The following is a 14,514-nucleotide window of genomic DNA, read 5'->3' on the forward strand; positions in this document are numbered from 1 at the left end:
ACTCACGATTTCCAGGGCGTTACAATGGAATATACCTCATTCTTGGTCTCATGCCTAAAATGATCTATAAAAATAGATGGGCGGCATGGATGAAATAAATACATCATGGTGGAGCCCACAGAGCACCGACCATCAGCCATTGGCTGATGGCAGGGTGAGTAGCCAATCCGTTTTCAGCTCTGTGGGCCCTATCTTGATTATATTAATGCATGTACCCGGATACCGAGCGTGGACCCGCAAGACCCAGAACCAGTAAGCCCGGGTACGGGTACTGTAGAACTTTACCCGAACCTGACCTGTGGGCATCGGCCCCACCTCACCCCACAATATACCCGACTCGGCCCATTCTCTCCTTTGCAGGTGTCTGACCCCTTCCTTCTTCCTCTCTTCAGAAAACTGAGGGTGGAAAGGGTAAAAAGGTGAATCTTCATGGGCAAAAATGGCATTAAAAAGAGCTGCAGCTTCTTCGAGAATTGCATCGGCTGTTGCTGCTGTCCAAACGGGACCTGCTACTTCTACCACTTCATCTCTCTTCTCAGTTCCAATTCGAATTACTGTTTCTGATTCGAAGTTTGTAAAGAAATCCAAGAATCCCGATGTTTCGATTCATACCCAAGTTGACAATTTCGTTAAAAATCAATGGAAGCGAAGAACGATCATGCATGACGATGTTCTGGAAGTGTTCGATCAAATGTTTCTCAAGCAATCTTTGCTGTCGATGTCTCTTTCCTGATTCGAAATTTGTAAATGAATTGAAGAATCCTAACGTTTTGATTCATACCCAAGTCGAGAATTTTGTTAAAAATCGATGTGAGCTGGGAACGATCATGCCCGATGATGCTTTGGAAGTGCTTGATAAAATGCTTTTCATGCAACCTTTGCCATCGCTCTCTCGTTTCAATTGTCTGTTGGAGTCTGTTTCCAAAGCGAAACGTTATTCTGATGCTGTTTCTCTCTTTAGAAAGATGAACGTGTTTGGAATCCGGCCGAACATACGTACGCTGACAATCCTGATCAATTGTTTCTGCCACTTGAATCGGGGAGATCTTGGTTTCGCTGTCTGTGGAGAAATCCTGAAACGGGGCTACGAACCAAACACTGCAACTTTCACCATCTTGATCCAGGGCCTTTGTATGGTGGATAAGATTGCCAATGCAGTCGAATTTTTTGTAAATATGATTGAGACAGGTTGCCCACCTAATGAGATCACGTACGGTACCCTTGTAGGTGGGCTTTGCAAGATGGAAAACACAGGTTCTGCTCTTGGACTGCTTGGAGATATGGTGAAGCGAGGATGTAGGCCAAATGTGGCGGTGTATAACATGCTTGTCGATCGACAATGCAAGGACGGATGGATGGAAGAGGCATTGGCCCTCTTCTCAGAGATGACCCGCGATGGTGTTTCGCCCAATGCCATCACTTACACTTCTTTAATTCGTGGCCTGTGCGATTTGGGGCGGTGGAAAGAAGCCACTTGCTTTTTCAATGAAATGCCTCTTAGAGGTATCTCCCCAGATGTGGTAGCATTCAACGTGCTGATGGATAGTCTTTGCAAAGCAGGGATGACCGAAGAAGCACGTCGACTCCTAGAAGTAATGATTCAGCAAGGCAAGGAACCTGAAGTGTTCACCTATAATACTTTGATGAGTGGTTACTGCTTGCAGGGTCTGATGGATTCTGCAGTAGAGCTCTTCGACTCCATGGCAGCTAAGGGCATTGAGCACGACGATGTTAGCTACAACGTGTTGATTAATGGGTATTGCAAATGTAAAAGAATGGATGAGGCAATGAGGCTCTATGTTGAAATGCTCCAAACAGGATTGGTTCCCACAGTTGTTACGTACACCACTCTATTGGGTGGATTCTGCAATGTTGGTAGGGTTGGGGTGGCACAGGGGCTCTTTAACGAGATGCAAGCTCGTGGCCAAATACCCAACCTAATCACATACATTACTTTGTTGGATGGGCTCTGTAAAAACAAACGGGAGGCGATGGAACTATTCAAGGTTATATCAGATTGTGAATTTGAACCGAATGTTGAAATTTACAACATCCTCATTGATGGGATGTGTAGAGATGGGAGGCTTGAAGCGGGAAAGGTGCTATTTGTTGGCATCTCCGACAGAGGATTGCTGCCTGATGTCATTACATACAACATAATGATTAATGGCTATTGTAAAGGAGGTCGATTGCAGGAGGCTAATGAATTGTTTTTGCAAATGAATGAAAATGGTTGCTATCCAAATGCCCGTACATTCAATACAATCATCCGTGGTTTCTGTGAAATGGGTGAGACACATAAGGCAATGGAGTTTCTCCAAATGATGGCTGAGAGGGATGTTACACCGGATGCGGATACTGCTTCTATTGTAGTTGACTTGCTTCTGAAGGATGAATGGCATAGGGAAGTTTTGGAGTTGCTTCCTACATTTTTGCCAAAGTTGGTTACGAAGGCTGATAATTTTGCATTATGAAGGGCTGATTTCACCTATATTCATGTTCTGTCCATCTGAAATATGTTTGTCTAGTTGGCTTTACAAGTACGTTCGTATTGGTGTCGGACTCGGTAGCTTTGATGAACCCTACATGCCGAAATGACTTTAAAAGTGATGATAATTTAGAAGGTGTGTCATTTCATTAAAATTAGATTTCCAATCTGGGTTTTTGGAGACATCTGTCATGGTAACTTTCACCAATTTCAGGGGCTTTGTATGTTGGAATAAAGCATGGATGCAATTGATTTTTTTGTCAAGATGGTAGAGCAGGCTACCTTTCTCATGTTGTCACAATGATTCTTCAGAAATGGGCTTTTCATTGCTCTTGAGCTGCTCCATGAAAAAGAGAAGTTGAAGATGTAAATGGTGATTGATAGTGACTTTGGAAAGACGGATTGATGGGCTTTGCAAAAGCAGAAACACCAGTTCCATTTTTGAGTTGCTATGGGAAATGGAAAGGAGAATATGTAGGTCTAGCACAACAGTATCTGGGATAATCAACAGTGGTCTTTGCAAAGATGGAACTAGAAGTAAGGCCATGGAAGATGGAAGTCTTCCCCAAAATGGTAAAGTCCACCTGTTTATTTGTTTACCATGACCATTGGAGTCTTTGGAAAGATAGATGAATGGAAGAGGCCCCAAAATTATCCCTTATTTTTCACTAGTTGATGTAACTAGGCTTTTTGATGGCATGGTGGACAGGAAATTTCACCAAATACATAGGCCTGTTTGGATTACGAATAATATTAGTAATGTACTGTAAAGGTGCAATGATTACAAATTACAGTACCTGTCTCCTAAAACAGGTAATTTGTATGGCAATTCCCATGTTTGAATAGGCATTGTAAAATTGCAGTGACGATACTTTTACATTACTTCAATGTCATGTTGTAGAGAAAAATACATTGATTTACATGTTTGGGTAGGAGATTTCCATTGTATTAATACAGTGTAAAACTATAATGATTATAAATATCTTTTACCTGTCTCCTATTACATCTGCATTTGACTGGATGCAAATAACCGCTGAATTACGTGTTTAAACAAACATGGTAAGATCATAATGATGGTGTTTTTACAATATATTACTGATATAATTTGCAATCCAAACAGGCCTTACCAGTAAATGCACTCTACAAAGAAGGGAAGATTGGACAAGTCCCAGCTTATCGGGAGGGATCTTAACGTGTCTTTAAGTAATACATAGACATATGGTTACAGTTTGCAAGGTCAAATGGATGCTTCAATAGAACTATTTGATATCATGGTGACTTACGGCGGGAAGCTTGATTCTATTTGCTGTGCTGTATTGATCTGCTAGTGTAAGAAGATGGATGAGGCTTTGTAGCTCATATCATAGAAGTCCTTTGCAGATCTTTGTTCACATGGACAAAGATATATTGCTATTGGGCATGTTGATCTTGTGGGCGACCATACAGATGGCTGTAGGCCAAAATTTGCAATGGTTGGACAGCTCTAACCATCGAATTGTCGCCATTTTCATTGGTTGAATGCGGACTGTTGCTCTAACCATTCTTTTGCAGGTCACTAATCAGATGGCTACCATAGTATGATTGCCTTGTGGGATGTGGCCTAGTCATGTGGTGGCCCGCCAGATCAACAGTCATAACAATGACAATTATTCAGGACCATGACAACTATTCAGGACCATGTTTCGTGAAGGAGATCCATAGAACAATAGAGGTCCAATTATCATCTTGAACTGCCTATTCAATAGATCCCGCTGCTTGCTGGTATTACTTTGATTTGCAATTAGCAACTTTGGTAGATGACAATAGGCATGTGATCTATGGCTCCTAAATAACAAATGGTTGTAACAAGTCCTCATTCATAGAAGTAATAAGAATCATCTGTTTATTATGAGTCTTGCTCCCAATGGCAATGAACGGTTACAATTGATGATTGGGTGTCCCATGAAGGTAAATACCTAAGCCACATGCATGTAAGAGAGCTCATTCATACTTGGAAGATCAATCTATTATACTTAAGAGTAAGTTTTATCCCTTGGCATAGCAAAAGCACTTCTCTATAAATAAACAAAAGAAGAAAAAAAGTGGGGATTGAACACTTGGGGGTGACAGAAGTTTTGCATCAACATGATATTTGTTCCTACAGATATGAACGGTTTGGATGGCATATACACATCATGGTCAGCTTCAGGAAGGTTTCAACGGTGGACGTTTCCATTCCCACCTTTTCATTTGTGGTGGCCCAACTGAGTTTTGGATCTGCCTGATTTTTATAATCCCATCTTATAGTGGTCTTTAAAAATAGACAGCCCCTGTCATTGGTATATCTTTTTGTGTCCAGGGGCACATGCAATCCGCTCTCGAAAAAAGTGGGTTGTTGTAAACTTGTAATTAGGATAAAATGTCTAATTGTCTAGGCCTTAGGGCTATGGAAAAAAGAATTATCTCAGATCCATGTTGAGGTATTAACGGTGATTCTAAAATATTGCAGAACAAAATGTGATATGATGAGATAGAATGCAATAGAAACAAAGGTGTAATGACCCCAACACCTTCCAATCCATCATCCATTGGGTGGTTCAAGCCATGTAAATGCCCTTATTTGACCTGGACCCAACTTGAAACCAAGGTCTAATGACCCATTAGCACCATACCATCTCTTGGACCCGATCAGGATCTGGGCTCTGTGGTCCCAAAGAACAGGATCCGGATCCGGGCCCGACTTTAATCCACCTGTTGAGAGCCTTACCGAGCCCAAAAGGCCCTTCATTTTACATAAAGGTTAACTAGATACACTGGAAGAGTCTGATGGTAGATGCCCAGGCACTCAGAAATTATATAGTGTATGAATTGTATATCCATGCCATCCATATGTTTTTCCAGCTTATTTTATATTATGGTCCTAAAAATGAAGCAGATAAAAATATCAATTGTACCACACCAGAAAAAAAAAAGTCAGTGACCATTAAAAACTTTTTGTGGGTTACGAAAGTTGTGGATCAAGCTGGTATTTGTGTTTTCCCTTTATCAATGACTGTGTGACCTTATCAACAAGTTGGATGGCAAATAAATATTACGGTGGACCCTATGAAGTTTTTAATGGTGGACATTCAACTGCCACAGTTTCCTGTGGTGTGGTCCACCTGAGATTTGTATCTACTTCATTTTTCGTACCATGCAGTAAAATAAGCTGAAAAAACATATGGAGTGCGTTGATATATAATGCATACAGCGAGGTGGGGCCCACGGTCAGGGTCCCACCCACATAAGTCGCGTCCGTCTTTACCGGAACCAACGAGCTGGCCGATGGATGCTCATACATTTCCCAGTGCCCGCGTATCATCCATCACACTCTCCCGGAGCATCGAGTTTCCTGCGCTTTTGCAAATGACGAAAATACCCTCTTGGGGGTTTTTGAGGGTTTTCATGTCTTCCCCCTCCTGCAGTTGTTGAGGAGAGAGAGAGAGAGAGAGAATGTTTGGAGCGACGAGAGTGCTGGAGATAGTGAAGAAGCATGATTCAGGTGGATTGGTATGGAAGAGGATCAAACTCACCACCACCAGAAAAGCCAATGCCAAGAAAAGACTTCTCCGAGTCTGGCAGGTTCTCTCTCTCTATCTGTTTTCGTTTATCTTCCTTCAATATTACATTCTTTTCCTTTTTCTTTTTTTCCTTTTGGTTTCGATCTGTTCGTTGTAAGATTCATTTGTGGTAAATGGTTATATATATGATTATTTAAATGGGTATTGTTTGGTGATTGAAATTGGACACATTAGTTCAATTTGTTGGTCTAAGCATGCGTACATTTCTTGATTCCGCGTATTTTGGGAGTGAATGGAATCCGTTTTATGAGTTTTCGAGCTAGTTTTGGGGCGACCCAGTTTCTGTACAAAAAGAAAAACTTCAAAGTTTGATACTCTGTCAGAGTGTGATGGATGCTCTACATAGACACTTGGGAATTGCATAACAATCACATATATGGCATTAATGTAATTCAAATTAAACTGTCTGAATTATGGTTCCCAGTTTAGATGTGTGATAAACCAGGCATAATGCTTATTTGATTATCTGACTATTGAATTGGTGGACATTAATTGAATGATTAAAATGAAAAACATCCAATGGTCTTATTAAATAAACAAGTGTCCACGAACTAGAGGGTTAGGATTGTTCATTCAATCTGATTTTGGGACTTTGACTTAGTGATGGTGGGTTCCACAATTTAGTTTGTTTTATTTGAGCTAATGTATGTTACTTGTACAAATTTTTAGTGCCTGCATATCAAACATCATACACTGCCCGAGTACTACCGTGTAATCCCCTTTTCGTAACGCTGACTATGGTCTGGCATGTTTGTTGCACGGTACCTTGGAAGGGGTAGGTGGGTTGGAGAATCTATACTGTCTGTCAAGTGGTTCCTGTCCGCAGGTGGCCCGCAGTTGAAGATCAAACTAAATGGGCCATCGTAGCCATCAGAGTCACCTGTCAAGCATTGACATTTGACCGTTTTGATTCTTACTATCCATTTCGTGGTCACTGTTTGTAGTGATGGATGGTCTGGTCTGGTCTGCTGTGATTTTCAACTGAGGGCCATCCATGGAGACAACATACTAGATGGACAATCTGGAGTCTGCTCCTCCACCCCACATTATGGTACCTCGGAAGGGGTAGGCGGGTGGGTGAATCCAGACTGCCCGTCAAGTGGGTCCTGCACACAGCTGGCCTGTGGTTAAAGATCCAATTGAATGGGCAATCATAGCCATCAATTTACCTTTTGGCTGTTGACACTTAACCACTTTGATTCTCATTGTCCAATTCAAAGCCACTGTTCATTGGATAGGATGTTCTGTTATGCTGTGATTTTCGACTGAGGGAGAGGACCTACTTGATGGACAGTTTGGACTCTGGACCCTCCACCCTCCACCTCACATGGCATGTGTTTGGTATTTGGGATGGATGCCCTCCCCTGACACACCATGCTAAAGGAAAAACCTCATCATGGTATGCATTCAACATTGATCATTCTATCGATACTTTCTATTGCATTGCCCTTGCCTCATCAATTGCATTGTTTCCTTGTTACTTCTGCCACATGTCTTGTTTAATGATGCAATGTGTTATAATATGGTTCTAGAATTGGTGAATGGTGTGATTGGATGCATTTAATGCTCTATGAGATGAATGTTTGATGCCGAATAATATCTTGAAGTCTTAATTCTGTTAATTAAATCTTGAAGTCATCATTAAATGGAACGTGGTGGTGTGGTATGTAGGATGATGGTCCTTCTCTACTGGTCTTGGAAAAAGGTAGATGGTTTATTCTCCTTCCCTGGTTTAAAAAAAAAAAGGAGTGAAGAAAGAAGGCAATCTTTTATTTAAAATGATTTTTTTTTTTTTTAATAAATTTGAAAGATAACTCAAATTTTATTGAGAAAGCAAACAAAAGCTACATATGAATAGGGATGCTAAGAAGGTGACCCGAAAGGCTAACCTAGGAATTCAAGATTACAATCCCTTAATTTAGAAACACAAGAAGCCCATTCGATGACCAACATCCTAGCCCTATGAGAAGTGCCATTTGCTGATTTCCTTTCATTGATAAAGCATCTAGCATTTCTTTCTTCCCAAACAGCCCACCAAATCGCTAGCAATGCCATCCTCCACAACATTTTTTTCCTTTCACTACACGATTGTGTGTCCAAAATGATTGCTATTTTGGACACCACAATCGAGTACATAATTTTAGTTTTTTCCCCCCCATGTAATGCATTTAGTAACTTCATTGAAAATGTATTCATATGGGTGATTTTTATATAACATACTGAACATAAACTAAGCACAGAGTGGTAGTAGGAAGGGTCATAGATGCAATTCTATTGCCAAAATTGATGGCAGGTTCCTCATGGCTAATTGTTTTGTTGCCTTTGCTCTATAATTTAAAAGGATGAAGTGGTCAGTGAGAATTTTCCAGTAGAATTAGAATTGGGTGGACGATGCAGAATCATGCCTTTGGAGTGATGCTGAAAAAATCGATAAGGCAGCTATTTGACAGACCATGTTATGGGGCAAAGTTTGTGCAATGAGAAGAGGAGCATTGTAGAGATGAGGATGGTGGGATGGATATGTAAAAAGACTGAGGATAGACACATGATCGGATGTTCGAAGCAAGACTAAGATTGCCCAATTGGAGATATAAATGACATAGAGTCAATTGGGATGGTTCAGCCATGTGCTACAAAACAAGTGGAGACGGCCTTGATGGGCAGGCGAACTTTGATTAGGGTTGAAAGACCTGAATGGGGGATGAGGGAAAGGCATAAAGGGGGGTTGAGGTATTGAGAAGGGATATGAAATCTCGGACACTTACGAGATAGAGCCTTAGATAGCAATGATTGGCGAAACAAGATACATAAAGATAATCCTAAATAACTAGGTCAAGGCTATAATGATGATTTTTTATGTTCTATTTCATTACAAAACAATCTACTCAAGTTGGACTTCTTCCTTATTCTTTTTCTTCTTCTTCGTTTTTGTTTGATTTACACTGCACATATGTATGTCTTTTAGCCAGAGTTCACCTTTGGACTTTCTGATTTTCCCCACTCATGTTACATATTTCATTCCTAAACACATCTATATTGACATGTGAAGCTGCTATGATTTAATTCATCTAGTATCCTCTTCTCGTCATCAATCTCAAAGCTGCATCGTGTTCAAAATTCTAACATAAGCCACCACACACTGCGATGAACTTCTTTCTTTCTTTCTTTCTTTATTTTTTATTTTATTTTTAGCCGATAAGAACTCTTTTGAACATGATAGACGGTGGTTTTTGAACATTGATAAAGAGATCTTGTCAACTTCTTCATTATCTTGTCCATGAACTACTGGTTTTGAACACTAGAAGAGAGCTGATCATTTAGCATTGATAGAAGCAATCATATTATTGATGATATTTCATTAAGTTAAAAAAATGGGAGTCCGGATTCTTCATCATTTGGACCAATGATCTCTTTATCAGTGTTTGAAAAACCTACAATGGAATGCTTTATAAACTACTTTCTCTGAGTAACATGACTATAGCCTATTAGGCAGCAAATATTCCTCTTTGAATGAGACCACTGTACTCACATACCAGCATGGTTCAAGCAATTGTCTGGTACAACTTGGCATCATCGGACTTGTTTCAGTTTTGGTACAAAATGATATGAGTCACCGGACTGAAACAGGACCAAAACCAGCCGAACTGGAACGATACGGGGCGAGTCGTGCTGATTCAGGTTCACTGGTGAGTCACCCCCCAAAACCGCTACTTAAAGTCAAGTGTGCCAGTGCCTCACACACTCAACGAATGCATAAAAACCAATGTTGTGATCTCAGATCTCATTCATCCACAGATTTTTTTATTTTTATTGGAAAGGGGCAGCAGATTATTTGTGACACTCAGTAGTTTAGGATTCATCTCAGACTCATTGTCAGCAATGTGATATATGAAATCCAGCTTAGTAGCATGAACTGCCACCTGATCCTTCTCAGTACTCCTGTTCTGCTCTCCAATTGATTGAGCTCCTCACCGTATGGTCATTGCCCTCCGCATGATGATTCTCAATACCCTCCCAGTCATTGCCCTTAACTCGATGGAGGATGGTCGTCCCTGTTCATTGACTTCTGCCTCATCAATCATCACCCATTGAATTGAGCATGCCCTTGGCTGTTGCCCTCCACAGGATTGTTGTCATCAATCATCACTCATAACTTGATTCAACCTGCAGAAACATCAGTGCTAATGTCAGCCTTGGTGATGGCAGACGGAAATGGAGATATCCTGCTGAACTGACTGTCCCACCTGCTAGACTTGCAGAAAGTGTAAGCTTCTCTCACAGTGTAGGAAGTGAGAATGGCGGTTAGTTGTTTTTTGGGTTTTCTGAATTGTCGGGTCTTGCTGCTTTTCTGATGGCATAGTTCAGGGATATACCCTTTCTTTTTTGAAAAGATAACGAAGCGCATAAAATGAAAAGATGGGAAGGGAATTCCCAGCATACAAAAAGGCCTATGAACAATGTGATTGATGCAGCTGCCAGAAGCAAAGGGCAAACGAAATGTTTAGACCAACTCCGCAGTGCAAATCTCCCAAAATACCAGAAAAACATGCCCATTACTCTAAACCCAATTGTTTGCTTCACGAGAGTATCCTTTGAAAATAATCCGCTGCTGCTGGAAGTGGCACTGCATGTTCCTAACCGCTTCACTAATAGCAAAAGCAGTGGCCTGAAGATCTGCCAATGCGATTATCAGACCTGAGAAGACGAGGATTACCTACATCCACCAGAAGGTCACTGACCCCACACAAGCTGGGCGTCTGATTCATGGCACCATGAGCCAAGAAACAACAGCTGAAAGACACAGCCCTAGAATTTCTGTTGGCATTTTGAGAGGACTGATGGCTCCAAATCACCTCCATCCAATTTCTGAGGACAGCTGATGCTGATAACCCGTTGAAAATTTTATGATTGAGTGCCCAAATGCATAAACTGGCCTTGACCTTCTCCCCAATCTTAGCAACAGAGGATTCTTCATCATTACATATGCGTCTGTTTGTTTCTGTTCCAGGCGCAGAGCCAAAGGAGGGAGCTTCCAACAGCACCTTACCTTGGGGTTTGAAAGAGCAGTTTCCCCAGTTCATCAAGACCTCTTCCACCATCTTTCTAATCGCCATTACAATGCCTAGACACTGAAAAATAGATTCTAGAGTTCACTAGCAACATTACGGTGTATGAGAAGGTGCTGAACTGATTCTTCGTCTCACTTACACATGAGCACATGTTAGGAATGCTTAGCATGGTTTTGAGACTCGGTAAGCTGCGCCGCTTGTGCAATGCATCTGAGTCAACTCGGACTCGATCGGAACTGATTGACACAACGAGTCAACCGGACGAGTCATCCCTGACTCGGGCAGCCTGCGACTCAACTTGAGACCTAACGAGTTGCGAAGTCACTTAACCATCATGCTCACACCTCAGAGCATTTCATATGTTTGCCGAGGCTAGTACAATAGGACTGCATGCACTTATTGACAAGTATATGAAGGCAGCCCATAGATGGGTATTGTGTTCTGTGTTTGTATCAATTCAAAGTCAAACAAGGACACAAGGTTACATGCAATATTTGCTTCTTATCAATATTTTATAATTTTCTCTTAGGATTGGCTAGCATTTACCTTTTGCTTTCTGGTTATCTTTTGTGATACATGGTGGAACTCATGTATTGCTTCATGTCACAAGTTTAAGGAATTATACTCCTAAATTACCTGATCCATCGGTACATGAATAGTGTCCTCATGTAGTCATTTTGTACAAGTGGGGCCCATGGCTTGTTGACCCAAACCATCGGTATTATGGGATTTGCCGTGGATGAGGAATGACCAAAAACTCTTCCAGATTGGAAGATCATAGCCATCAAATTTCTGGGTCTTTGGCAGCAATGTGGCTTCAGTTTATCTCTTGACCATTTATTTGTGGGCCACTGGTTCATGAGTTATGAAGCACCATTATGGGAAAGTTTTGGGGAATCCCCAATACGTATTGGGTTTAAAAAAAACAAAAAAAAAACCCTGCAACATGGAACTGTCCTGGTGAAACCGCAGCAGCATATAGCATTCTGTGTGTTCTTTATCTGTGGGCTGTACACGCATGACCTGGGTTCAACCACATCTTGCCATGATGATGGTTCTCTCACCATTCATGGATTTGACCTGGTGTGCAGGCCATGGCACACTCTTTAAAAAACTAGTGTTTCCAAGTCCTGTAACTTTGACATATTGCTGTGGCGTCTTTCAAGAATTTACAAGCTCAAGACTCGAACTCGTGTTTTGGAGTCCTGTAACCTTGACATATTGCGGTGTCCTCTTTCAAGAATTTACAAGCTCAAGACTCGGAAATTCTCTCTGTCTTGCAGAATGAGGCCGTCCTGAAGGCTTGTGCTGAACCAACTCCTCCCAAAACATCAACATGTGCGGCTGGAATTGCAGAGAAAGACACTGATGGTATACAAGCCCAAGCAAAATGAAATGTAAAGCTGGATGAGCCTGAAGGACTTGCGGTGGTTTGTAGTTCCCAGCTTGATGGTACTGGATCCTTTCTGCTCCGTGATTTTTAGTTGGAATAGCTTTGAATCATGAACATGTTTGTTCTCTTGTTGATATTGAAAGGCTTGTTGGTATGGCATCATTTAGCATGGAATGAACCCTGCTAGTCATTGAGCTTACTACAGTTCTGATTTTGGGTTTTTATTTTTCTCGGGAATTCCTTTGCATATTTCCTTTGTATCGTGGTAACTCTTTAATGAAATTTAGTTCGTGGTAGAAAACAACACTCCTTATTCAATTTACGTAGTGTTCCCTGCAAACTGTTGAATTTTTATTTGTAGGTGGGTTTTTGATGGATTTCTTTGTGATTCTCCGGTTGTTGGCTTTTCCAACTCATGTTCTCTCCTTCCACTTTTTTATTTTTTATTTTTATTTTCTCCTGGAAGGTAACTGGTTCTTCTGTTGCCTTTTCTAGGGATTTTACTGCATAAAAGCAATGCAGGATATTCATCTGTTGTACATGGTTTCTGTTTAGGTTTCATCTATTGTACATGGTTTCTGTTTAGGTTTCATCTATTGTACATGGTTTCTGTTTAGGTTTCCACTTGATCATGATCAGTGTTGTTAAATGCGACCGCATATTCGCATATGCGAAATCCCATATGCATATCGCATATGCGATGGCATATGCCAAATGTGCGAGGATATGCGATCGCATATGTGATGTATGCGATTGCATACAGCATATGTGATCGCATATCTGCCAACTGTTGGCACATTATTTTATTTGTTTATTTTTTATTTTTGCAAAAAATCAAACTTTCATAAGTAGTGTAACTTGTAACCATAAGTTGTGTTCATATATTGTTGAATGTGACTTAGTGTTAGTGTAACTAAGTTGTAACTTATTGTAACTTGTAAGTGGTGTTAGTGTTATAATGTAAAAATAATAAACATTAAGATGTAACTTCAAAATTGTATTTGTACAATAAATAGCTTATTGATTGTTTTGTTACTTAACTATATTGTTGAATGTTGAATTTGATGTACTTCATTCATTTTTCTAACAAGTCACAAACTAATTTTATATATGTAAAATTACTATATTAGTTATCTATTGACTTAGGGAAGCTTCTCCTAAGTTATGTTTTTCTATATATATATATATATATATATATATATATATATATATTTCAAAATAAAAAAATATGCAACCGCATATGCGATTGTGCGATCGCATATGCGCACAAGCATATCTGATTGCACAGAACCGCATATGCGGTTTGACAACATTGATCATGATTCTTCAGTTGGCTTGCATTTTTAGTCACAGTGGCCCTTTCAAAAAACAGTTCCTCTTTGTCAGATATTCTAGAAGAGAATTTCATAGGAAAATCATACTGTTGAAAGTTGTAACCATGGTTCAAAAACTCTCAAATTCTACCACTCACGGTATTAACAAAAGGCTATGTATTGGTTGATCCTTAAAGGAAACGGTCACCCCCACTACTTGATGGGGTTGAATTGGTTTGTTGTGAAAAAAAATGGGCTGTATGAACCTGGATTGGGGCTGATATGGGCCACCGTTACAGGCCGACATGGTTATAAAGGGTCGATTTTGAAAAAAAAATTATTTTCAAAATTTCTCTCATTCCCTCTTCTTTCTTCATTTCAACCATTAAGGAAGCTTAGGGCCCTGTTTGGATGCCTGTAAATTGGGTAAGTGGGAAGTGACTTACGGGGAAGTCACTTACAGGTGGTGGTTGGGGAGAAAATTCACCTGTAAGTCACTTACAGGCAAAACTGGCAGGAAACTTTTAGGGGCTGGGGGTGAGAAGTCACTTCCCTGTAAGTGACTCACATGCCAACGGTCTGATTTTTTAAAAAGAGGGGGGAAACGCACCTCCATGACATCAATGCTCCAATAATCTCTCTCTCTCTCTCT

At 40.6% G+C, this 14,514-nt stretch overlaps 1 protein-coding gene across 1 annotated transcript; it reads left to right on the forward strand.

Moving 5' to 3' along the window:
- The first annotated feature begins 528 nt into the window (after positions 1–528).
- Positions 529–3,477, forward strand: LOC131239380 (putative pentatricopeptide repeat-containing protein At1g12700, mitochondrial). Its single transcript, XM_058237063.1, has one exon. The coding sequence runs from the start codon at positions 597–599 to the stop codon at positions 2,472–2,474; it is 1,878 nt and encodes a 625-aa protein (XP_058093046.1). The 5' UTR covers positions 529–596; the 3' UTR covers positions 2,475–3,477.
- The last annotated feature ends 11,037 nt before the right edge of the window (positions 3,478–14,514 follow it).

This window comes from Magnolia sinica, chromosome 3 (genome assembly GCF_029962835.1).
Source record: "Magnolia sinica isolate HGM2019 chromosome 3, MsV1, whole genome shotgun sequence".
Taxonomy (NCBI): Eukaryota; Viridiplantae; Streptophyta; class Magnoliopsida; order Magnoliales; family Magnoliaceae; genus Magnolia; species Magnolia sinica.

Bases quoted from the DNA above. Each gene is read 5' to 3' on its own strand.
- LOC131239380 (XM_058237063.1), top strand. From the start codon at position 597: ATGTTTCGATTCATACCCAAGTTGACAATTTCGTTAAAAATCAATGGA.